The sequence below is a fragment of the Exophiala mesophila genome (assembly GCF_000836275.1).
Source record: "Exophiala mesophila strain CBS 40295 unplaced genomic scaffold supercont1.3, whole genome shotgun sequence".
Classification (NCBI taxonomy): Eukaryota; Fungi; Ascomycota; class Eurotiomycetes; order Chaetothyriales; family Herpotrichiellaceae; genus Exophiala; species Exophiala mesophila.
This window is the reverse complement of record NW_015622506.1, coordinates 1,140,209-1,166,218: the sequence shown is the minus strand read 5'-3', so window position 1 is coordinate 1,166,218 and position 26,010 is coordinate 1,140,209. Positions and strand designations below refer to the sequence as shown.

At 50.6% G+C, this 26,010-nt stretch overlaps 5 protein-coding genes across 5 annotated transcripts; 4 read left to right on the top strand and 1 right to left on the bottom strand.

Annotated features, from left to right (window-relative positions):
* Nucleotides 1-754: 754 nt before the first annotated feature.
* On the bottom strand, nt 755-3,325 carry PV10_04060 (uncharacterized protein; the record flags this gene model as incomplete). The annotated part of the gene is made up of 7 exons (XM_016368580.1): nt 755-1,057; nt 1,114-1,311; nt 1,386-1,700; nt 1,784-2,278; nt 2,336-2,468; nt 2,517-2,746; nt 2,807-3,325. 7 exons carry the CDS (start codon nt 3,323-3,325, stop codon nt 755-757), a joined length of 2,193 nt encoding a protein of 730 aa, XP_016224368.1.
* A 4,171-nt stretch (nt 3,326-7,496) lies between these two features.
* On the top strand, nt 7,497-11,298 carry PV10_04059 (uncharacterized protein). Its single transcript, XM_016368579.1, has one exon. The coding sequence runs from the start codon at nt 8,111-8,113 to the stop codon at nt 10,760-10,762; it is 2,652 nt and encodes an 883-aa protein (XP_016224367.1). The 5' UTR covers nt 7,497-8,110; the 3' UTR covers nt 10,763-11,298.
* A 554-nt stretch (nt 11,299-11,852) lies between these two features.
* Nucleotides 11,853-14,148, top strand: PV10_04058 (uncharacterized protein). The gene is made up of 2 exons (XM_016368578.1): nt 11,853-13,587; nt 13,642-14,148. Exons 1-2 carry the CDS (start codon nt 12,424-12,426, stop codon nt 13,870-13,872), a joined length of 1,395 nt encoding a protein of 464 aa, XP_016224366.1. The 5' UTR covers nt 11,853-12,423; the 3' UTR covers nt 13,873-14,148.
* Nucleotides 14,149-14,679: 531 nt separating this feature from the next.
* On the top strand, nt 14,680-16,040 carry PV10_04057 (uncharacterized protein). The gene is made up of 3 exons (XM_016368577.1): nt 14,680-15,296; nt 15,364-15,483; nt 15,541-16,040. The coding sequence occupies exons 1-3, from the start codon at nt 14,843-14,845 to the stop codon at nt 16,011-16,013; spliced, it is 1,047 nt and encodes a 348-aa protein (XP_016224365.1). The 5' UTR covers nt 14,680-14,842; the 3' UTR covers nt 16,014-16,040.
* Nucleotides 16,041-16,560: 520 nt separating this feature from the next.
* On the top strand, nt 16,561-19,155 carry PV10_04056 (uncharacterized protein; the record flags this gene model as incomplete). The annotated part of the gene is made up of 9 exons (XM_016368576.1): nt 16,561-16,642; nt 16,697-16,761; nt 16,835-17,260; nt 17,324-17,428; nt 17,505-17,629; nt 17,700-17,880; nt 17,933-18,617; nt 18,687-18,826; nt 18,897-19,155. 9 exons carry the CDS (start codon nt 16,561-16,563, stop codon nt 18,969-18,971), a joined length of 1,884 nt encoding a protein of 627 aa, XP_016224364.1. The 3' UTR covers nt 18,972-19,155.
* Nucleotides 19,156-26,010: the final 6,855 nt, after the last annotated feature.

Here is a 26,010-nt window from a genome sequence, read left to right as displayed (position 1 = left end):
TAGATCCAAGCCTCACCTGGTCGGCAATGTGCTGAGCCAATTCCTCAGGGTCCTCCCTCAATCGCAATCGGGCGATTACGGTCACCAGATCCCAAACATCTGTGCCAATTGAAACCGAATCATAGGCCACTTGTCTGTCGCAACCTGTCAGTTGCACAATTATGTCTGCTAGAGTGGACAAATATATGTCTGTTGGGCAGCTGAGAACGTCTGCAGATGCAAACTCAGGAATGCTTCCAGACACTCCAACCTCCTCGAGGAGATTTTGCAATCCTTGCAGGGTGCAGCTTGCCATGGTGCTGTCATGTGTAGCGGCTCTCAAGCTCAGCCTTGAAAGACACATAATACATCGTCCGTGCCGTGGCCGACGAGACATATATCCATGAATGGAGGCTCAACCTGAAGCCATGGCCACGACCTCTGATTGGCTGCCTCGATGCATCGCATATGATGACCCCTTGTGCAGGTTTGGGCATGAGCCAAGTACCGAGCCAGTAATACCTGCATCTAGCTCTCAATGTGTTGGCAACGACATGCAAGTTCTCGGTAAACATCTGCCTAATGATAACACATGACCCGTTGATACAGACATATCATGATCAGTTGTGATGGCGATCCAATCCTCTAAGTACTCTGTCAATTGGGTAGTGGACGATGCTGTTGACATTGAGAATGCTGGCATGAGTTCTTGTTATGACGATAAAATTTGAGGCATGCGCATAAGGTAGTATGCCCACAGGATCCTGCTGTATCTTTACCATGTTCTGGGAGGCACGTCGCCTCCAATACCGTGTTCAAGATCAGGGTCATAGCGTATCCTCCTCCTCCAATCCCCCGACCGCAGCCGCTGCCTTCGTAACACTTTGTGAATGATGAATGTCGCCCAAATCTTCAAATAAAACCAGACACGTTGACGGAAAATCGTCACAGCTGTGCTAAAGACAATAAGAATACCCGTCATGACTAGAAATGAGGCCAAGGTTGGTGGCACAAAAGGTGTCACTGTATCTTGCATCGAGAAGAAGCTCATACCCAGGGCGCATGGGCTCACAAAGCACTGGTATAATGTTAGTACATCAATAATGCGGTGGCTTGCTAAGCTTGAAGACTGACCACCATAAACACTGTCATCGCTCTGGCTTCTACAGTGTAACATTTGTTTTCTTCTGCAAGTCTCGTATTTAATATTGTGGCCATGCACTGCTGCTCGGCGAGTAGAATTCGATATTGATCGATGGCAACTCTTTGGTACGCTAGCTGTGTCTGGAAGGTGCATGCTCCAGCAGCTTGCTCCGCAAAATGTAGTTTGAGCTGCATTGTGTTAGAATAATGTTGGTCCCATGAAAACCTTCAAAGGTGATTCAGCGTTTGGGTCCATAACTCACTTCTTTCAAAGATGCGTCACAACGAATCACCTGTGATTGAAGGGCCTTCCATGAAGTCTTCAGCTCGTTATGTAGTGCTTTGATGGTGAAAAGAGCGCGTTTACCAGGAACAACATCCTGGGAAAGGTCCTCGAAAGAACGAGAGTGCTCTTGGATAAAGCCTTCGACACTTTGGCAAAGCTTGCCTAGCTCATCTGCCATACGCACCGCCAAAAGCCGGACTCGGCCTATCCGGTCAATGATCGCCCTGCCATGCCTGCGATTAGTTTCAATCGCACTGGTCGACGATGTCGTCCGCCGCCGAATGATTGGGGCCTATCAGATGTATTAGTTTAGACTGCGTATGTGGGTGCGTCTTGGTATGTAGCGACATTGTGGCTAGCTACGAACATACATACCTCGTGACAAGCGCGGACTGCTTTGCATATTCTGTCCTCTATTGTCTGCCATTCAAGTTTGACTTGGTTGAGCCGGATGTGGGTGATAAGAAGAAAGTATGCTCGGGGGTCGCATATTGGCTGGTCAGCAGCCACTGTCCCAAGTGTTAAGGGGTCCATGAGAAAACCACCTTCCCCAACGGCTTCTTCATGATACTCCTGCACCGTTTCTCTTGACTCATGGTCATGATAAGTGTCGACAAAAAGATAGGCTGTCCACCTCCAAGAATCAGAGCCGGTGATAGTCAATGATATCTGAGATTGGTAGAGATAGTGGGAACCTTCAAGCACAGAGTCATTAAGGAAGGATACGTCTTCGAATCCTCTCAGAGGTGTGTCGTCATCGCACCCAAGAAAGCGGCGACTGTCTTCTAGAGGCGGTCTCGGGCTGTCAAATGCTCGCCACGCATAGTAGGGGAAATGGAAAGAAAGTTGAAAAGTGAGCATGCCAGTTTGCTAAGACGATGTCAGCGATTATCTATCGAGGGCAGACAATGGATCGTTCGGACTTACCGACAAGTCGATTCCGATCAGGGGCTCGAAAAGCAGATGCCGATAAAATGCACTTCGAAGGCTGTCGACCTCATGGCTCGACGCCGTGGCAGCAAGCACATGGATGCTCCAACGGTCGAGATTTGTTGTGAAGCTAGGTCTTGTCAGTTCCTGAAGTTCTCGCCTCGTATCGAATACATACACTGTCCGTCGTTCTGCATCAGGTAGTTGTCCATTCTCCTGTTGAGGCCAGTGGATAGGCTGTCCATGATGCTCGGCAAACTCTTCCCAGCTTTGGGGCGTGTCATATCTCTTTATAGCCTGGTCAGCAGTCGCCGTGGCGGGCCGCTGGCGAGGATCTGGAGATGCGCTCTCTGCCAGGGCTTCGTGATTTGACGCCTTTTGGCGTGGGCTAGGCCAACTTTGGAAACGCTACAATAGGCTGGGTTAGTATTCATTCCAAGGATCGGTTTCGATGTTCTTTCCACTCACCGGTTGAGAGCGATGCTCCAAGTAACTTTGTGGGGTAAGAGGCCCTGGATTGGGTCTTACTCCTTCACGCCCCGGAAAACAGCATCGATCGTCCACCAGAAAGACTGTATGGTCGGGAGGACAGTCATCTAGGCCGGCAAGTCCGCAGAACTCATCGACCTTGTCCGCCACTGCTTGGCATGCTTCTGACATGTTTCGGTCGAACATGAAGGCTCGCACCAGGCTGATTCCGTCATGGCGAGGGACATTGCTCGAATCAACATACGGGTTGTTCAAGATACTCGTGTCGACGAATGGCCGGCTTCCAGGGTTCCCATCTCGATTCGAACCTTTCAGCTCTTCGCCGTGTTGGAGATGGCTATTTGCTTGTACCTTTTCGGTTTTCTGCTTTTTTCCTCTCGTTCTCCTGACCCCATCCTCCTTCACTTTCTCGTGATGCATAGCGTACCGACTCCGTGGACTATTTGCCTCTGAAGGCTTAGGGAGCCCATGAGCCGGCTGCATCTTACATGAAGCCATTTTTGGTAAGCCGGAACCGAGCAGGTGAGAACAGTGGCATTCAATATTTTGTCTCAATAGATGCTCGATCTGCAGGGTGCGTGACAACTAGGGAAATATGCAGTCTTGTAGCAAGAATCACCGCCACAGTCTGCTGGGATGGTTCGGCCGCAGGATTTCTCGACCTTGGGCGTCGTTTTCTACTGCACCTATCTTACGGATCATTACAGAAGGCAGAGAGTCCACGTTAGATGACCCTGCAATTGAATCTAAGATGCCCTTGTTATGGGACATAACTTTGGGACAATCAATTTGCTACCCAAGCTGATTGCCTGATGCCTCACGACAGCAGCAACACCACATTCGTGGTTCTAATCAAGTTTGAATGACTTGAGCCGATTGTCCACGGGGTCACCAATGCACATGCGCCCAGGACTATTTCAACAACAATGACAGGAGTCCGATCGCGAGTGGTGACAGCTAACCATTGCCCTCACACGTATGCGCAAAAGTACTGCAATTACGGTGAGATCCAATCAGCCTTAAGTTTGCTGTGGTGGCTGTGCCTCCTCTCAATATATTCAAGATACCAGGGAGGCGATGGGCCGGCTCTACTGGGGGAGCATATTATTGCATCAACTTGCACAATTTACAGACTCAGGTTGGGCAATGTGGCCAACTATTCTAGGTTGGGCACAATGCTTAGGCGTCCCTAATACAAAGCAGCCAAACATGGGACATGATGCCCGAACAGGCACCTCACACACCGCGGTGCCCGACTGGGGGTTATCGCAAGGATGTTCCAAGACTGCACTGCATCTGCTGTTGACAGGTTGCCACGTTGATCTAGTTTGGGCAGCAACGAGATCGAGTCGTCTTGTTGGCATGGGAGTCAAAGCAGGCTCTGATAGCCAATTAATTCCGAGCAAACACAATGCCTCTTACACAGTCGGCTATTGAAGGCCTTAATCCTGAAGGAGCGAGGCCCGACAAGTACATATGGTACGTTCGAGATTTGGGGCGAGCCTGTCGCTTACTTGGCCCAATCACCTCCGCATCGACCAACAAGTACTAGGTATATTACGAGGTTTAGCACGGATGCCTCATCGCCTGAAAGTGCCCTAATAGTATGCGAGAACGTCATCACAGGCGCTGCAGCTCATAATTCGCGTGACCACTCTTTTCTACTTCCTGATGTCTATCAAGCTTTGAAAGTTGGTGTGAGAAATCGTCTTTACGAGGGTGTCACGAGAGTCTCAGTACCGGTAACTCTAATCCAACTTCCTAACAACAGGCGTCGCATGACATGAGGGCAAAGTCGAATCGAGAGTTGGGAGGCAGATACGATTTCAGCGTCACCTGTCCGTAATTAATTGTTCATCATTGATTGTAGAAGCATATCCACGATTAATGTGCCGGGGGAGGCGGCGAGGTCGGAGGTTTCGACTGGTTGCTTTATTCGCAAGCCTATGCAAGCTACGTAGCCTCATTACCTTCTAAAGCCAATAAGAAAATGCCACAAGACAAACTACACGTGTGTTGCAGCAACGCAGCTGTTGGCAGGCAAGAGTTCTCTCCCCATAAGGCTGCGGCTCTGAGGCCTGTAGGCGGCATTGGAGATATATGGTCTCACGGATCTACTCTTGGAGAGCCTCAAATCTTTTAGCTTGGTTTGCCTTCTAGCTACGTCGGAGAAGAGCGAATAAAAAGGCATCGAATGAAGAAGGCTGCGACTTGGGTAATGATCTAAGCGGGTTCTGAGTCAAAACGATGGCTGCCCGTCGTCGTCGGCAGTTTCTTGAGTATGTTCCGAGATGCACTTCCCCCTCAGGTTGATCAAGATTGAGCTCACATGTCGTCAGGTCGCTCCAAAGCGACCGGGTTGAACTGGTGGTGAAGACTCCTGAAGGCGAGGAAAGGTTGTGCGCATACCTCGAGACTTCTTGCTGCGGAGATCTCGTGGATTTCGTGACCTCCTGAAGCGAGCATCCTCTTTGTCCGACTCGGATCAGCTACAGCTGGACTCCACATCTCTGAAAACAATCGAAGACTTTTTGATCTGGAGCCATTCATGCACGCCGGAGATTGAAGCAGGAGGCTCGTTTGATGATACGGTGAAGCTGGGGATTTTTGCAACTACGTACCAAATCCCGGCCCTGGGCAACCAGATCACGGACCAGATTCGAAAGAATTTGGCGAGCCAAGAGTGGCATCTCAGTCCCAATATCGTGAATGACATCTATGCTGCGACAATGCCTGGCAGCCCGCTCCGAGAGGTGATACGAGCTGCGTTTGGGCAATCGCCCAAACCGAGAGGAGAAGGGTGGAAATCAACTTTCCTGAATCATTCAGAAATAGGATGGGATTATAACGAGGTGGGTGAGACGAAATGGTCGGTCGAAGAGTATCTGGCAGAAGTGTGCCGATTCCATGACCATGAAGACGTGACCAAACTCGTGCTGCCGGCCGATGTTAACAAATGTCCCTATCGTGAGGAAGAATGCTATCCAGTGGAACAAGGAGAGGTCAATGGAGAAGAGTTGAAGGGAGAAGGGGAATTCGAGAACCAGAGCAAAGGAGCCATGGTGAATGGTGATGGTCTGCATGGTGCTGAAGACTACGCAACGGCTGCTGATGATCCTGGTGTCCACGTCGGAGAACACGTCAATGATGGCCCAACTGACCAAAGCCGGGCCAGGGAGTGGCTACTAAAGGAAGACAATGGGACTGAGGACGAAGTCAATGGAACAGCAGGTGGGACGTCAGAAAGCGTGGAGCCTCGAGAGTCAGAATCTTGGGCAGATGCTGATGGACGGACGATCTTGTCCGAACAGACCAACGAGGAGGTCTATGAGAGCATTGCAGATGCGTCGATTGACGAGGCAGTTCCAGAAGTATACGAAGATCGCCCAGCAGTGGAAGAAGTGGGACCACCGCAGCAAGAGGATATGTCTATGCCAACAAAGCACGAAACCTTCCAGACAGCGATTGAAAGCCCGCCGCCAGCGGTGGGATCGAACAAGCAACAGAAGAAAAAGAACAGGAAAAAGTCGAACAAGTGATGGAGGGCTTCGCAGGGAGGGGAGGTGGTGGGAAGGAGGATGGAATTCAGGACGAAATTGGCCCAGACATGTTTGGTGCTCGAATCGAGCAACGACTGCGGATGGAATGTTGGTTGAGGGGTTGATGTCACATTCATTAGGCATTTTGACGAGCGCGCGTTTTTGCATTTGAGTCGGCTTTTGATTGTATCATGGACGGTCTTTCTCTTGTGGATGGACAGCTCAAAAAGAGGCGAAAATGAAAACTGATAGATATCTAGGATATCCCTCATCATCCTTGTATGACAATGACAACCTTGTTGATGAGATTATGATGAAGATCAAACCTGTCATGAGATGGGGATGATGGCATTATGGGAGACTGTTTGTGATGCTGGTTAGGTGCTATAGTTACTGCAGCAGTGGTGGGTGACGAGCTTTACTAAGGGTATAAGGAACTGGGGATAAGACTACAATAATAAGGACATCATGGGGTCGAGGTGTCTCCTCGGCCTTTATGTCCAAGTCGAGAGTTCCTTACAAGTCCTCATAGGTACTAGGTACTTCGCCTAAGAAGTGACGCTAGTACTTCGTTTATGTAATTGCAGGTGGGTCGATGTTAGCACCACTAAGTACTCCTTAGTACCAGAATGCTTGATGCTTATTTTCTTCGCGAGGTCTAATAATCCAGGCGTTGTCTGCGCCTACAGTACAAAGTGCTCGTAGATACCTTAGGGAGCGACTTGAACCGAGGGACGACGGGGTTTTCCGGATCATGGGCATGCTCTAGGGCTAATGTATGCATACCTAACCTACCTACCTTACCTAGGTAGGTACCTATTTGGCTGTAAAGTGTCGCGATTACCTGCAGCTACAAACGCATGGTAAGCTTCGGACTTTCAGGTCCAGGTCCAGCTGGACTCTAGTGGAGTTTTGTTCTGGCTCAAACAAGCTCTTGCTCCCAAGAGTTTAGGCATGTTCGGCATTTCTTGACAGGCGCCTCGGGCTACAGTTGCCTCTAGGATTGGATGGTTAGGGAGGGTTGGGATCGGAATCCTGACCCTAACCAAGAACCCTTGTGCCCTAACACCCAGACCCTGGCCAGATTGACATTTTACATTCATCCACATTCATCATTCCTGCCTCCTCATCCCTCATCCATCTACTGCATTCTTCACACTGTTTTATTTTTCTCATTCCTGACCTCCACGCGGATGCTTGTCGATGGTACATGAGTCTAATTGAACGGAAAGACTCTTCATCTCCATATTAACTCGCCACACTCTCAACCATACCTTCACCACACCTCCCAAAAACCCTATCATGCCTCTTCACATTTTCGACTCTCATGCTGCGCCTCCTTCGTCCCGCTTTCACTTCACCTTTGCTCCAATCCATCGCAACTTGAAATGACCAGCTGCTTTGTGAGCACCGAGTAACCAGATTCGACATTCCTCATCTCTCAATTAGCATCTTTGACCTTAACTCTTCCATACTCTACTCCTTCTACACTGTCATCTCATACCTTCACTCGCTCCTCCCTGCGGAACACTTCATCATGCCCCTCGTCACTCTTCCTCTGGTTGTTGCCTTCAACGTCAACACTAACATGGATCACAGCCATTCATTCTTTTAATCTCTTTTCCGATATTTCCTGATTCCTCAACCAAACCCTAGATATGCCATCCTATGATATCTGAACCATATTCGATTTGTCCTCACCGCCTCCCTGGCCTCACACAACCTGCACCCTGGGGCTCCCATCATGGCTGTCCAGGAATTGATGCTGGACGTTTGGGAGTTTCTCAAAAGAAATGTGATCCCTGATCTGTTCATCAAGAGGAGGCTGAATTTTATCACCATCCATTATCTTTACATGATTGGCATGTCCCTACTCTTGTCCGTCGTCATCTTCGGCATAGGCGACATTTCTTACATCGATGCCCTGTTCTTTGCGTCCGGGTCCTGCACCCAAAGTGGTTTGAACACCGTCAATGTCAACGACCTCAAAACCGGCCAGCAGGCTATCCTGTATCTTGGCGCAATGATGTGTAACCCTATCGTCATACACTCGGCTGTCGTCTTTGTCAGATTATACTGGTTCGAGAAACGATTCAAAGACATCGTCCTCGAGGCCCGCAAGCTGCGACGCACAAAGTCTCGCAACCGCGCAAACACCAAAGATGATCTGGAAAATGTCAATCCCACCTTGAGCATCCGTGGCAGAGTCATCCAATTGCTACCGCACACCGGCCGCCGTACTGGCCGCAATCAACACTCCCAATCCGACGAGAAACTCGATAACCCCCCTAATGCCAATGGCAAAGCCGTCGAGTCGTCCCTCGGCTCCCAAAAAGACGATGACAGCAGTGACGATGGGCCCAAGCAAAACCCGCAGGATGAGGGTGGCTTCCCCTTTTCAGCGTCACGGTCCGCCGAAGACGTCCGTCTGCCTGAGCAAAGGCCTCGTGAACAGCACATTCTCTTTCTCGAGAACCAACGCAATCCCCACGACACCACCACCCTCCGGATCCCCAGCCCCCGCGAGTTCGAACGTGGCAGCCGGCCAGAACACCTCGATGGTATCGACAATCATCTCCTCCGCCAGATGACCATGGACCCTGACCTCGCTCCAAGCTCCGACAATGACAACGGTGACATGCATGCACGTGTGGAACGTGCAGCCACCCACATCACCATCGACGAGCCACGAGTGGTGCGTGATCGATCCGAAAAGATCACGTTTCCTCGAGTCAACACCAAACGTTCCGGCCAGCAGCAGTCCCATGATCGTGCTGGACCCGGTCCATATGCGCAACGGCCCCGCGTCAACAGCTCGCGCTCTTTTTTGCGCAGCAACACCGGCCGCACTATGGAACCGGCTCCCTATCTCAGCTGGCAACCTACCATTGGTCGTAATTCCTTCTTCTTTGACCTGACGGAGGATCAGCGAGAAGAATTGGGCGGCATCGAGTACCGCTCCCTCAAGCTCCTCGCTAAGGTGTTGGTGGCATATTTCTTTGTCTTTCACCTGTTTGGCGCTCTGTGTCTGTTCCCGTGGATTCTCCGCTCTCGTACCTACAGCCAAGTCGTGGACGAAGTCGCCCAGAATCGTGTCTGGTGGGGCTTTTTCACCAGTGCTTCTGCATTCAATGACTTGGGGTTCACCCTGACGCCAGATTCGATGATTTCCTTTCAACGAGCCGTGTGGCCGTTGCTGCTCATGACGTACTTGATCATCATCGGCAATACGGGGTTCCCTTGCATGCTCCGCGCCGTCATCTGGATCATGTCTAAGCTGTGTCGCGACGACTCGCCGACATACGAAGAATTACGGTTTTTGCTGGACCATCCCCGCCGATGTTTCACCCTGCTGTTTCCTGGTCCCGCAACCTGGGTGCTCTTCGGCATCTTGGTTCTTCTGAACGGCGTCGACCTGATCTTCTTCATCATCCTCGACTTGAACGATGCCACCGTCACCCAGTTGCCGAGTGGCATCCGATTCCTCGCCGGCCTCTTCCAAGCTGCCGCCACACGGACTGCTGGTTTTGCCGTGGTGAACTTGGCCGACCTGCATCCTGCCATTCAGGTCAGTTACCTGATCATGATGTACATTTCGGTGTTTCCCATTGCTATTTCTATGAGAAGAACCAATGTGTACGAAGAAAAGAGTTTGGGCATCTATGGTAGTCCCGCCGAAGAAGGCGAAGATGAAAAAGAAGCTAGCTATGTGGGAGCCCATCTGCGGCGACAATTGAGTTTCGACTTGTGGTATGTCTTCTTGGGTCTTTTCATCATCGCAATTATTGAAGGAAGTCGCTTGGAGAACACCAACGAATACGCCTTTACCCTCTTTTCGGTGTTGTTTGAGATTATCTCGGCGTATGGCACCGTCGGCCTCTCTCTGGGCTATCCTGGGACCGACACGTCCTTTTCGGCGCAATTTCGGACGCTGTCGAAATTGGTCATGATCGCCATGCAGATTCGAGGACGACATCGTGGGCTACCATATGAAGTTGATCGAGCCATTTTGCTGCCCTCGGAGAGCCTACAGGCAAAAGAGGCCAGAGAAGGAGAGCGAATTGTGATGCGGCGTCGGCGGTCATCGGCGGGCCAGTCGATGCTCTCAGCTGTGGATGGAAATCTAGATGGACGTCATTTCCGCCCGGAAACCGGGTTGGCAACGGCAGTCCACGTTGGTGAAGGCGAAGCCTACGTCCGACCACTCCAGGCCCGAACGAACACAAATCGAACAGACGTGAGCGTGAGCAGCAATACAGAGCAGCATCATGCGTATCCAACCCATACAGCACATCATCCTCGACCGCATTCGGGTCAGCATGGCCTGGGTTCTGCCATGTACAAACTTGCCAATCAAATCGATTCTATCAAGGAAGAGAAGAGCCGCGAGTCATGATGGACGTGACATGTTGCGACACCTGTGCATAGTGGGGAGGCTGTCTTAACATGTCTAGCCGACTTGTTGATAAGTCTGGCAACTAAATATTCCAAGTACTTGAGCGATGGCGCTAATGGAATGGTTTCAATGACAACGATGACGATGGGTTTATTATAGCTGCACCTGTATTGTATCCTTAACATAAATGTAGGATGGAACAAAGCGAAATCAACCATGATATCGACCGCATGGGTTGAATCACGTGTAAAGGCAAAGAATCTCACGTGCAATGTCACGTGGCTAGAATGTGTTGGGTTTGTGTTGGGTTCGATGAAGCCAAGGTAAGCCTTTGTAGTGGATTCCTTGGGCTATTATTGGCGCTTTTCTTGGAAGGGGAGGAACACGCGGTGAAAGAAGGGGACAAGACTCCAAGCAACACACAGGTCTAATGTACAGACAAAAGTCTGCATTGGCAGGAATGCTTCACCAGCCCATTCCAACTCAAGCCTGAAACCGGTGGAGTAGAGAGTTGAGTTATGTGTGACATTCTGTATCACACCATCTGTCACTGGAATCATCAACAACAACTTGTTGATAGTTTTGGGTTGCTGGTGATTTCATCGTGTCTCTGCTGCGCCTCAAGCTAGAGGGTAAACCCTTGGCCCTAAGAAAATCCTGCTCTCCCACGTTGCCTCTATTTCTTTCGGGCTCTCGAGCTCTCGGGTGTCGCAACCCAGACCCAATCTTAGTCCCTCCACTCCAAATCCGGGGCCATGGACGAGGGATTTGCCCGCATCGAGTCGCCGCTCACAGACATTAACCTACGCGTACTTCCCCCCCGTAGTGGCCCCGAACGCCCCCTAAAAAAACCTTTTGTCGACCCATTTAAATTACCCACGAATCACAATACCATGGCAGCCGTTGTCCAGCTCGCAATTTGTTGGTCAGACGACACTTGCCCCATCATCACGGACTTGAACTGAGATTCTCATTGGTGATATTTCAGTTTTTAGTGGTCTGGACGCTGTTCCTTCCAATCATCAACCTCGCTGCCAGGTACAGCCACCGTTGTTCCTTCCTCCCGTCTTGCTGCTACTCTGGTTGCACCTGCTTTTGCAACGCCTGTCCTGCTCCTTGCGAGTGCCACAGTGCCTGCCCCATTCGCTTCTTCCTCACCCTCTCCCTCTGTTCACCCTGTCGCGGTTTCCTCCACGTTTGACAATCTCTTTTCTCTGATTCTCGTCGTCGTCATCAGCATCCAACTTCCACTTCCACTTACTCTTCCCTCCCACACCATTTTTTGCTGTCTCATTCTTTCAACCCTCTCCTATTGTATATTGTCTCTCTCGACTATTACCTACGCTCGTTTGCATCCACTCGCATTCACATACCTCGCCCTACCATCACCATCCCTCGGGGCTGCCATTTTTCACGCTAACCCCTGCCGCTCGCTTCCTCAATCTCGACGCGCCCCTCTCGAAACCTCAAACACTTCCTGCCGGTGTCGAACGTCCACCCTTTCCTTTTCCACCTAAACTCTTTTTTCTTCCGTCAACAACTTTCGTTCGCAACACCAAAAGACGTCGACAACCTTCTGTTGGTGTTGGTCGTCTCATCCGACCGGCCACAACACACAGTCTATCTAGGTGTCGTTGTATGCCATCTTAAACGGAGACAAGATGAGGCTACCTTCACCCCTGGTCCTCGCGCCGCTGGCCGGCATCCTCTCCCTCACTCATGCCCTCGATCTCGACATCGCCAGCGTCGACTCGGTCCGTTCAACTGCATCTACTCTCGCTTATGACATGATGACCTATTATTCTGGCAACCAGTCTGGTCAGGTTCCTGGACTCCTGCCAGGTCCCTGCCAGTCAGACGCATGTTACTATTGGTGGGAAGCCGGCGCCATGTTCGGTTCCTTGATTAATTATTGGGAATACACACAGGATGACAGCTATAACCATGTTGTTACTCAAGCGTTGCAGTTCCAGATTGGCCCTGATCAGAACTTCAATCCCCCCAACCAAAGCAGGAACATGGGTGTGGATGATCAAGATTTCTGGGCCTTTGCCGCCATGGATGCCGCCGAGGCGAACCTGCCCGATGTCGGTGGTGACGCCCCGTCTTGGCTCGCTCTCGCTCAAGCGGTGTACAACTTCCAATCCGCACTCTGGGATGCCGCCACTTGCGGCGGCGGTATGCGATGGCAAGTCTTTTCCTTCAACGCCGGTTACAATCTCAAGAACACCATTTCCAATGGCGGCAACTTCCAGCTTGCTGCTCGACTGGCCCGTTATACCGGCAACCAAACCTACGCAGACTGGGCGGAGAAGATGTGGAACTGGATCGAAGGCAGCCCTCTGTTCTATCGACAGGACAATATCTTGTATATTTGGGACAACACGGACGCCGACAAGAACAACTGCTCTGATGTTGAGCGGCATGCCTGGAGCTACAACTATGGAACCATGTTGGTTGGAGCTGCCCACATGTATAACTTCACCGACGGCGCTGAACCGTGGAATACCCGTGTCCATGAGATCCTCGAAGGCGCCTTTTTCTTGTTCTTCCCCCAAGAATATGGCGGCAACATTATGACCGAATTTCAGTGTGAGCCCACGAGTATCTGCAACAATGACCAGAGCAGTTTCAAAGCTTATCTAACGCGATGGATGGCCGTCACCGCTGTCCTCGTTCCAGACACCTGGGATTTAATCATGCCTAAATTACAAGCCAGTGCCCAGGGCGCCGTCAAGCAATGCATTGGAGGAGAGAATGGAAGAAAGTGTGGTCGACAGTGGTATTCAACCACCTGGGATGGCAGTCAGGGTGTGGGTCAACAGGTAAGCATAGCCCAACTCGCACAGAAATGGACTTCAAGCTGACAACGTCTCTAGATGTGCGCTCTCGCCGTTGTCGGTGCCACACAAATGAACCAAGCCCTCGTGCCTAAGAGCGCAGCGTCCGGTGGCACTTCCAAGAGTGACCCTGGAGCCGGCGGAGACGCCAGCACAGCGCCCGACATTCAATTTTCCGCCATCACCACGGCGGATAAGGCCGGAGCTGCAATTCTTACCATCTTGGTGGTGGTGGCACTGGTTGGTGGAGGCATCTGGATCATTTTGTAAACCTGTTACCAGTTGTATCCTGTTTTTGTTTGGCACGCATGCCCAACTTGTTTGAGTTGGCCGAGTGGCTGCTTACGATTGCGACAAGATTTGGCATAGGGAGGCGTACGGTACTATTGATGGCGGCTTCTGGTCAAAATCATCTTCAATCGGGGAGGGGCAAAGATATGCATCATTTGCACAGATCTGTCTGACTGTTAGTCTGAAGACCTCATCTTGCAACATATAAATTGTCGAATGACATTCAGAATTGATCGAATAATTTCGCCGCATCAAGTCTACTGTAAACAAGATGGCCTGGCCAAATGTAACAATGACAGGCCCCTAAAAATGCTTGGGCTGGGCTTCCAGTCAGCAATAATCCCCCAGAGTCTGTGAAGTACTTACTTGCTTTGGTACCTTGGGTACGCAGATGACCCCCCGGGGGCTTTTAGGGTCTTGGAAAGCCTAGAGTGTCTCTAGAACCCTACTTAAAATCACCAAAGTTACACATTCCCCCTAGCAAGGTGGAGAGCGGAGGTGATAGGCTTCGCCGTTGATAAGTATTGATCGGATTCCAGCATACCTCAAGAATGACCGAGGCACCAAAGGTATGAACACGTCAATCCCATGAATCGTTCCCATGGATAACAGTGTCTAAAGTCTGGGCGATGGGATGACACCTAAAGAGGCACCCTCCCGTGAGCGGCACTGGGGAAACCCCCCTCCCCTCGCCCCTCACTCCTCTCCCCGTCTCCCCTTGACGGGATACAAACGCGAATCACACCCCGTTCTTGATGACCGAATCCAAGGCTCTCCCCCCGCGCACCGGCACCGAGGATAGAGGTTTAGAACATTCTGACCATTCGTTGTTCAAGAAGTCTCGAGCCGTCAAGGTGGTTTTCGAAATTAAAGCTACGGTGATGGCCAGTATCAGCAAAGCTGCCAGGGCTGACTCTCTGTTAGATGATTACAGCATACATCTAGACCCATGAGACTCGTCCTTTTGTTGCTGCGGCATCCGCTGCGCACCATCATCTTCTCTCACTCATTCCTGGCCCAAGTCTTGCTGGCTCTGCTGAAACGAGTCTTGCTCCCACACTTTCCTCAGTACCAGTCTTTGCGACTGCAGGTCCAACGGGCATACCAGGCAGCTGCTGCGCTGACCTTTCCAGACCTCACACATCGACTCCCAGTCACCAACCTCAGCCTCAAACGGGCTCGCAAATTGGACGATGCCGTCCCTGCTTACCTGATCCCGGGAGCTCGACTTCTGTCCGAGTTTCACCTAGCCCCAAAGGGTCGACAAGCGTCCGTAGTTCTCTATGCTCACGGCGGTGGATATGCCCGAGGCGAGGCCAGGATGTATGTCAATTACATGGAGCGATGGATACGAGAAGCCGCTAAAGCCAACCTTGACCTGGTTTTTGTGAGTGTCGAGTATCGTGAGTAACCAGCAACCCTCCTTAGACATGCAATTTGATTGATTGGACCACTGATCCATCTCCATAGCATTATCGACTAGTCAGCGTCATCCAGCGCAGAAGAATGCCTTCATTCAGACATACAAATACCTCCTCGAGCATGATATCAGACCGGAGAATATTGTTTTTATGGGAGACTCGGCTGGAGGTCAGTGGTCCCTCGGCTCAAATAGACTGCTTTGAAAGACTGACCACGAGCATTAAGGTGGATTGAGTATTCTTGCTGGCCTCGAACTCCATCAACTGCAACTACCACAACCAGCAGCGACTATTCTCATCTCGCCCTGGATTGACATGTGTCTCAGAGCCTACGAAGGAGGAAATGCCGCCGTCGAGAGCGACTACTTTTTGATGGCCAACACCGCCGTCCCCAGCCTCGTCAAGCTGTTCATCGGCGACAACCCACCAGATTCACCAGACGTCAACCCACTACACTCGACCTCGGAACAAATCAGTCGCCTCAGCCCACAGTTAATCTTCACCGGCGCCGCCGAGTTTGCGCGCTACGATTCGGAAAAATGGGCTGAGTTGTGCCGTGAGGCCCAGGTCAAATGCAACATGACGATAGAATGGGGCCAGATGCATATCTATGCGGTCGGCTCAAAGTTCGTCGACCCGACTGTCCGGATCAAGACTGACAATATGATCATCGACTGGATCAAACAGCACGTGCCTTAGATTGGTCCTTGACTAGGGACATAGATGCACAGGAATAAGACTAGAAGGCAATTGAAGCGGTCGTGGAAACATTTCAGAATTCTCCATTACCCAGACTCTCGCCTGTAGAATGTACGTACCCGTGAACAAAGCGTCCCTAAGAAGTATTCAAGGTGTCACAGGAAGTATCCAGACCATCCAAGACTACTTCCCCTCGGCCCCACTTGGACGAATGCCACATACCTGGAGTAAAGAACGAGTGCCGAAATGGTAATCCAGTCCCAAATCAACCTCGGCGCCGTTTCTTCTCCAACCGAACAACCACTTTTGGCATTGTTAGTCCTCCGAAGGCTTGGTTCATTGACGGACAACGGACAACCGTGTTGCATCGACCACTCATCAGAGCCTCGTCGATTTATATCGAGGAAGGATACAATCAACTACTACACTATATCTCCACACCAGGGTTTGATGGCCGATCGATGGGTCGATCTTCTAGACTTCTGGCTCCGAAGTCACCTCCTGTTGGCCTGTCCAGAATTACTGCAAGATCATTAATTCCACCACGATGAATCGACCACGCTCGAAACCAGAACCGAGGCCTGTCCTCATAGGCAACATATCTGGATCAACAGGTGATCGATTAGACGGTGAGTAATGCCAGCACGCTGGCTCTCGAAGAAAGACTCTGACCAAACCGACAGGGCTCAAGTCAATGCTCAACGGCGATGTCACGGTGGACGCCATCATAGGGGATTGGCTCTCTGAAGTTCGTACGACCAAAGCACTATACGAGCCACACCAAGCACCACTGGGCTAACAACCTTCTTCTACCTCTCCAGGTCAACTTAGCAAGCAGAGCACTTCAACGACGTAAATCAACCAAGGCTGGCTATGAACCTGGATTTCTTCATTCTCTCCGTCTCGCCATAGACGACTACCTACAGTATCGAAACCCTAATGTCCGAATCGCTGTCAACGCCGGTGGTTTGAATCCGCAAGGGCTAGCTCAGGAAGTGCAAAAGTTGCTCTCTTCTCGAGGTGCCACCAAGAAGGTCGCCTACGTCGTCGGTGACAACCTTCTTCCCGATTTGGAGTCACTTCAGATCCAGCCTCTCACCAGAGCAACAGGACCTTTTGACAGTTGGAGACGCAAGTATCCAGACATTGTCCTGGCAAATGCCTATATCGGCTGTTGGGGTATCGTGCAAGCCCTCAACGATGGTGCCGATATTGTAATCTGTGGTCGATGTACTGATGCAAGCACCGTGAGTCTGTCTTTGTGCACAAGCATCAATTGAAAGGAGTATCAGTTGACACAGGTTTCACAGGTCATGGGAGTCGCAGCATGGTGGCATTCTTGGACAGAGCACGATGTTCATCAACTGGCAGGTTCTCTCGTCGCAGGCCACCTTATCGAGTGTGGCTGTTATGCTGTGAGTGATTCTAAGAATCTCCAGCTTATTCTTCGTTGATGATCTCTTTGCTGACGGACATTTTCGCCTTGCACAGACTGGTGGCAACTTCGGCGGCTTCCAAAAGCTGGCTCCGCGATACTACAGCCTTTCGTATCCTGTCGCAGCCATTTCAGCGGATGGTACCAGCGTTGTGCAAAAGCACAGCAATCAGAACGGAATGTAGGTGATCGATGGCTATTTCAGGGGTCGCATGAGCGTAAAATCGGGAATTCTGATATTCTATCACCAGCGTCACCACCGATACCCTTCGCGGCCAATTAGTCTATGAGCTTCAAGGCAATTTCTACTACAACCCCGATGTCATAGCCGACTTGTCCGGCATTGCTATGGAGCAGCTATCGCAAGATAAAGTCCGAATATCAGGGATCAAAGGCAGGTCCATTCCTCCATACCTCAAGACAAAATCTTCTGTGCTATCATTGCTTATACTTGACAGGGCTCGCGGCACCAGAAACACTGAAGATCGCCATCATGGCCATTGGCGGCTACCAGGCAGAATTCTCAGTATATGTGACTGGACTTGACACAAAAGAGAAAGCCAAGAGCTTCGAAATCATGTCACGCAAGATGATTGATGCCGACAAGCTGGACGTACTTGATTTCCAACTATACGGTAGCCCCAAGGAAGATCCACAGAATCAACTCGAATCCACGCTACAGCTACGAGTATTTGCGCAAGCTCAAGACCCCAAAGTACTTACCGCAGGGCGTTTCTTGGGCCCTCTCATGAGCAATCAGTTATCGGGCTATCCTGGATTGACAGCAAACTTTGACTTTCGCACCGCGGAGCCCAAGTTGTTCTGTACTTATTTTCCAGGCTTAGTTCACCAAAACCACGTTCAGCAGGTCGTTCACTATGTCGAGCCCAACGGCAAATTGACTCCGTCATCAGGTTCACCTGTGCGGAAATTGGTCAATCTGACCCGTGTCGCTAGCTTGCCTGTCCAGCCTAACTACGACTCTCAAAATCCAGTATCTTTATCTTCTTTTGGCCCTACTGTTCGATCACCCTTAGGTCTGGCAGTATATGCCCGCAGTGGCGACAAGGGTGCCAACGTCAATGTCGGGTTCTTCTTCCCAAGAGGTCTACACGATGGAGAGAAATTTCAGTGGCTGAGAAGCTTCCTCACTACTGAAACCTTGCGCCGTAAGTCATTCTCTAAAGTGAATTCCTCAGTTGACGACCGAGTCTAACGCGAGTTGTGTCAACCTCTAGGACTTCTTGCGGAAGAAGCAACCCCAGAAACATTTATCGAGCGTTGCGAATTCCCCAATGTGCATGCAGTCCACTTCGTTATTCACGGAATCCTGGGTGCTGGAGTCAGTAGCTCGGTTAAGATGGATTCACTTGGAAAGGTATGTGAATTTGTCCTCACTCAATCTCGCTCAAGAAAAGATGGAAAGAAGTGCTAACGCCGTGACCCAGAACTTGGCCGAGTATCTTCGTGCGAAGCATGTAGATATGCCACAAAAGTTCCTGGCCAAAGAGGCGCTTATGTAGCTATAGCCGAATCGTCGGGAGCCGGGATATAGAATTCATAAATGATCATTTCAGGGTCGGTTTGAAGCTCGAATGTGACCATGTAGAAGGGGGATATATCACAGCTCGATGTTTCACTGCTTATCCAAAACCAAGAGTCGTTAAGCAAACCAGCTCACATGTCTGGATCAAGCCAAAGTTTTCTAGGGTGTGATAGAATTTCGACCTTGTTTGGCCGAGGATAGTCTAAGGAGGTCAATACCCTGCCCTCCCTTGGGTCGTTCTACGCCGGCGGCGGGGCCGAGCCATATATCATCCGAGTTCATATTCCGTCAGCATGTTTTCTCACAACATCACTAGACAAATCTCACAAATCAAGAGAGAAATACGTAGTCGTTAGGCTGTGGAATCATCACAGTTGCATTATCATGGTTTCAGCACCTCCCCTATGTGGAATTAATGTTCTGGAGTTTGCGGGACTAGCCCCTGGTACGGTTCAGAAAAGAAGACCAACTCGGGAAACCAACAGATCCTAACCATAAACCCACAGGACCTTTCGCCGGGATGCTTTGTGCAGATTGGGGCGCGACTGTTCTGCGAGTTGACCGGGCAGCGGTCCAGGGGCAATACTTCAAATCCTCGGACCACTTGACACGAAGAAAACGATCGATTGAAGTCGACTTGAAATCAGCAGGAGGGCGACAGTTGATCAAGGATATGATCGACAAAGTCGACGTGGTGATTGACCCATTTCGACCAGGCGTGCTGGAGAAACTGGGACTGGCACCTTCTACACTGCTCGAGCTCAACCCAAAGCTGATCGTTGCACGAATGACGGGGTTTCGTCGAGACGGCAAGTATAAAGACATGGCTGGCCACGACATCAATTACATTGCAGTCTCAGGCGTGCTGTCAATGCTAGGGCCTAAAGACCGAACTCCATTGCCAGCACTTAATCTGCTGGGTGATTTCGCTGGCGGTGGCCTGGTCTGTTTCCTCGGCATCGTGCTGGCCTTGTTCGAACGATCCAACACGGGAGTTGGCCAGGTCGTCGAAGCAAATATGGTGGATGGAAGTGCCTTCATCGCCACTTTACCTCGCATGGCCCTCAAGACGCCCTTGTGGCAGGGTCCCAAAGGGACCAATCTCCTCGACGGTGGCTGTCCATACTACGACACCTATGAAACCCGTGATGGTCGATACATGGCAGTGTGAGTCCAATAGCCGAAGCGTGTTAGTCCCTGAGTGTCTCCCATACACTGACCTATTCTCAGAGGGGCACTAGAACCACAGTTCTTTGCCGTACTACTCAAAGGTCTTCCACTTGATCCCTCAAGTCTACCGGGACCCCGCGATGACAAGGGCACCTGGCCATGGCTACGACAACAATTCACTCAGATCTTCAAATCAAAGACTCGAGACCAATGGGAGGCCATCTTCGACGGCACCGACGCATGTACCGTGCCTGTCAAGACACAGTCCGAGTTGGAATATCAGGACTATCAACAACGGCCTATTGTGACACTGACGAGATCTCCGGGCCTAGCCATCGCCGCCGATGCAGGCTCCTCAACATCGGATGCTGTCAGGGGTCAGGGACCGGGAGATCCAGGCCAAGGCTGGGTCTCTTCTGGATTGCAGCCGGGTCATGGCGGCAATGAGGTCCTCTCGGCGTGGTTGGGCTGGACGGAGGGAACGAACTATTCACGCCGTGATGGTGGCTTGGTGAGACCAGCCTCTAAACTGTAATCCTCGTGAAAGCCACATTTAGTCCCACTCTCGGCGGCGGTGGTTTAGAAACAGAATCAAAGCAGGTAGCAATTTGATATCGGACCATTAGGACGAATCGTCTTGGCTCAATACCAAAGGACATGCTCAACAATGAGTAAGGGTTTGTGCTAGTTGATTTTCAAGGTGCCGTAAGCCGAATATCCGAAAGACACCTCCATCTTGTCCTTCCATACCGAACTTGATCAAATTGGAGATTCCGCCCCCTCTCTCCACGTTTCGGCACCGACAGCCCCTCTCGTATCAACACATGGGGAATTTTGGCTGACGTAGTGCATGCTAGACATAACAGAGTTATTGAAATGTCTGGTTGTTGACACTATAAGCGAGAACTGCACATGAACAAGACGGTGAAACGACAGCTATCATGATCGAACGCACTAAGCAATACTCCATTCCTGAGGAATGCAAAGGACTACTTCTGCAGGAAATATCTCGTAAAGCCAGCGAGAGCAGCACATTTCCGCGGGAATGCACTAATTGGGGAGACCTGGTTACATACCAAGGGACAGCGAGTCCATCAATTCCCATAAACTGGCGTCTCGCTGAGAGTGTTGCCACTCTTAAGGGCCTGGAGTCGGTCTTGATTAATGCCCTAGTACAGCGGAAATATGGAGAAGAGCCAAAGCCAGTCATCATCAACACCGACCATGCTCAGCTGTTCTTCATGTCATCGTTGATGCTTGAGATTAATCCGGACCTCAATGCGACTGTCACGCCAACGCCTATCCGTGACCTGACCGAGAAATATGCAAAGTACTTTCCAAACGGAGATCTACACCAGATGGCTTCATCACTATACCGACGCGCAACTTCTAACATCTACAAGACCAAAGATGGACGATGGTTTCACATTCATGGAAGTCTGAACCCGGATCCATCATTGGAAGGAGCTGGTCTTCCTAGAGATAAGCCTGAGCTTGTGACCTTGGAGGATTCCTGGGCTCCATTCATCGACCGAATAAGCCAAAAGACGGCAGAAGAATGGGATGATATCCTTGGAGAGAAATTCAGGCAAGCAGCCACGATCTGCTTGAGCTACGATGAGTACAGGAACAGTCCTCAAGGACAAGCAAACTCATCTGTCAACTTGTATCGAGTCACCAAGCATGCTGCCAGTCAGCAACCGAGCGGCTGGTGGCCGTCAACCAGTCAAACCAACGCCCATCGTCCACTTGCTGGATTGAAGATTGTCGACTTGACTCGCGTTATCGCAGGTCCTGCCATCGGTCGAGGTCTTGCAGAGCTCGGCGCCAGCGTCATGAGAGTCACAGCCTCACATCTGCCAGACTTCTCAGGCTTGCAGCCAGATTTGAACTGGGGCAAGTGGAATTGTAATCTAGATTTACGTCAGGCTGGCGATCGAGAAAAGCTAAAGGAGCTGATCATGGATGCCGACGTCGTGGTGAATGGATATCGGCCAGACGTGTTTGTCAAGTATGGGTTTGGTCAAGACCAGGTGTTCGAACTGGTCAAGCAGCGAGGTCGAGGAATCATCTACGTACGTGAGAACTGTTTTGGATGGGAAGGCCCCCTGTCGCACAGAAGTGGGTGGCAGCCTATAAGTGATGCTCATGCCGGCATCTCCATGGGCTATGGGCGAGCAATGGGAAATGATGAAGCCGTCACTCCTGTGTTCCCCAATTCCGACTACTGCACAGGAATTGCAGGCACATGCGGCGTGCTGGAGGCTTTGATGGAGCGCGCCCGCAGCGGTGGTTCGTATCTAGTGGACACTTCGCTCAACTATTATAACCAGTGGCTCGCCTCGACCGTTGGTGAGTACCCAGATGATGTCTGGAACGAGGTCTGGACTCGAAATGGTAAGGAGGTGTTTCGCCATTACCACAGCATGAACTTCACCATTCCTCGCTATCTTGCAATGATTCGAGAACAGAAGACTCTATTGAATCTCGATTTCTTCGAAACTCGCACATCCGACGCCTTGGAAGGCTTGACTTTCCGTGTCCCACGACCTATCATCCAATTTCCCCCAGATACTGTCAAGCTTGGCTATAATGTGGGGACAAGAGGAAATGGAGTAGACCAGGCGAGGTGGCCAGACGATCTCATGACAGGTGTCGTCAGATAGAATTCTTCCCAGCAGATAGCCTCACGAATCCAAAGCCAATTTGCTTGATCTATTCCAAAGGCGCCTCAGTAGTCTAAGTTAAGAGGGATATCTAAACGTGTGACGCCCGAGGAGCAACAAGAAGTACTAAGTACGTAGTCGCTGTCACAACTTTGGCTCCGCTGGGACAAAGTCAATGCTGACTTTATTATGCTCAGCCACCGAGAGCAACGAGCCCGTTTTCTTATCCTTCATCTCGCCACGAATCGTCGCGAGACGCGACCCTTGTTGCAGAACCTTGCACTCGATGACCAGATCCATGTCCTTGCGTACCGGTCGGAGATAGGTGATGAGCAAATTCCTCGACACACCACCAAACCACCAGAAATCCTTCCTGGCTAGCGGTGCCGCCGCCATAGTCGTGCACATGTCGTGGATCATGGCAACCGCGCCACCATGCATATTCCCCATACGATTCGTAAATGCCGGAGACGCCTTCATTTCAAACACTGCCGTCGTGCCCGCCGGAGTACTCGTTGCGCTGACCACCTTGATATGTTCACGCATAAAGGTCTCATCGAACCCCTGCCAATTGATTAGTTAGCATCATGGTCCTCTACAAAAATGTAGTGCCAAGCATGATATCAACATGAAATTCCGAAGAGGTTTCAAGGATCTCTCTGTACCTGTTGGTTTGGTGCTGCCGCATTTCGATATTCGTCAATATATGCCTGGATCCGGTCTTTGGGATCCGGCACGTCAATGTGAAATGCGAATCCTGGTATGCTCAACAGGTCTGTCGTATATCGTGGTGCCTTTTCGGCCTTCTTTGGTTCCCCCATGGCGAACAGCCAAAGGAGAGGGAGGCACTTCTATCTTCTTTGGGAATATGGCCGTGGCTGGGCGTCAATCCAGAACTACACAGATTCAAAACATCGGCCACTGGCCTTTTTAGGAATGAGACAACTCTCCAAGAATTTTACCCCAACTTTTTGACGACAGAAAGATGGTTTCAGACTTAGGCAAAGGCCGATCACACAGCTACTAGGTACTACTCACCTTGACTAGTCAATTTTTTGCTTCGACGAGGCCCCTCCGAGTCAGCGTCACTCTTCTCCTCACTCTCCTTCCAACATTGATTGAACCGCGGCGCCGAAGCTCGGCAGCATCCCAAAGCTTACAAGCTTGTTCTGACATGCCCGAGATGTGGGGGACTTTAGGGAGAGCTCGGCCGCTTGCTCTCGGCATCGTCATGGGGGGGCAGGCTGTTCTCATGGAAAGTGCATGAAAACACACGTGATCGGTACAGAGCATCCGAGGCACAAAAATGAAGATGAACCTAATTGGGAAATTTGATGTCGACAAGACCTTGAATTGACGGTGGTGTTATGTTATTAGCCACATATCCTGCTGACGCAGACAAGCTACCTTTTGACAATATGCAAAACTGATGGCCTGACAACATAGTATCTCGACAATGGCGAAGCGCTACGAGTCGCCATACAAGGTGGAAATCCCTCCGATCGACTTGGCGACTTTTATATTCTCGTCGCAAACGCCAGAAGATCGATTGAAGCCTCAATATTTTGATGCTGATCGACCAGATCAGTGCTTTAGTCTGCACGAGGCAGAAATCCTCGTCAAGCGATTGGGAAAAGGTCTCCAGGACCTAGGTCTGAAACCAAACGACAAACTTCTGCTTTATTCCGGCAACTCATTGTACTTTCCTATTCTCTTCTGGGGAACAGTTGCAGCGGGCTGCGTTTTTACAGGCTGCTCCCCAAGTGCATCTGTCACAGGTATGTAACCTCCACACCTGGCAATTCTACGTGCTCTTCAACCCGCTAATTTGACCTGTTCAGAATTGGCATATCAATTGAAGGACTCAGATACTTCAGTGATCGTGACAAGCTCTGCATGCGCTTCTAAAGCGCTTCAAGCGGCCTCACAGATTGGCATCCCCAAGACGAGGGTTTTTGAGTTTTTGAGCCCTGACGAGGGTTCATCAAATCTTGGATTGTCGTCATGGACTGACATCTGGGCTGCTGAGAGTGATAGTCGATCATGGTCGTGGAAAAGGTTCACAACTCGTGAGGAGGCTGAGTCAACCACTGCAGTGATCAATTATTCTAGCGGGTATGTTGCAGCTCTGATGGTGGTTGGTTTTCACAATACTGAGACACATTGAAGAACGACAGGCGTTCCCAAAGGGGTGGAGATCTCCCACCTCAACATTGTCTCCAACTCATTACAAGTCATCTTCAAGAGGGAGATGGTGGCAGATACGGAACAGGGAAGAGCAAGAAAGGCTCGAATCGACATTTCTGGTGAACGATGGCTTGCACCTTTGCCCATGTTTCATGCATATGTGAGATATGATGCACCAATATATTTTGAAGTGGTCTGCTGATGATCTCAACAGGGCCAAATGTACTACTGTACAACGGCAGCACGTATGGGTGTCAAAGTGTTCATCATGATGGAATACACTATTCAAAGATATCTCAAATTCCTCGACATCTACAGGATCACGTTTCTGACCGGAGTTCCCACTCTCATGGTCCAACTATCAAAGCACCCTGAGGCGAAGTCCTATAACCTGAAGTCCATAGAGTCAGTAGTCACCGGATCTGCACCACTAAATCCAGCAATCGGACGACTCGTCGAGAAAAGTCATCTCCGACCGGGCGTCCGTGTCAAACAGGGCTGGGGGATGACCGAAACGACCTGCTCGGCTACCGGGTTTGCACAGGACGACGAGGATGACGGCAGTTCCATTGGCTGGATCAACCCGAATCTGTCCGTAAAGATTGTTCCTATGCATGAGTTTGGGTTCGAACAGGATGACACCATTCCCTACACGATCGGAGAAATCTGGGTCTCTGGGCCTAACATCATGAAAGGCTACTACAAGAAGCCACAGGCGACCGCCGAGACTATCGTCTATGAAGATGGTCAAAGATGGCTTCGCTCAGGTGATATCGGATACGTGGATAATCGAGGATGTCTTTTCATCGTCGACAGAATGAAGGTAAAGTGGAACTGATCTGGGAAGTGCCATGCAAAATAGCTGACGATTCCCAAAGGAGCTGATAAAGGTCAAAGGACTGCAAGTTGCTCCAGCGGAGATTGAACAAACGCTCCTCGCACATGCCGCTATCGCGGATGCTGCAGTCATTGGCGAGAAAAGGTTTGTTTCAG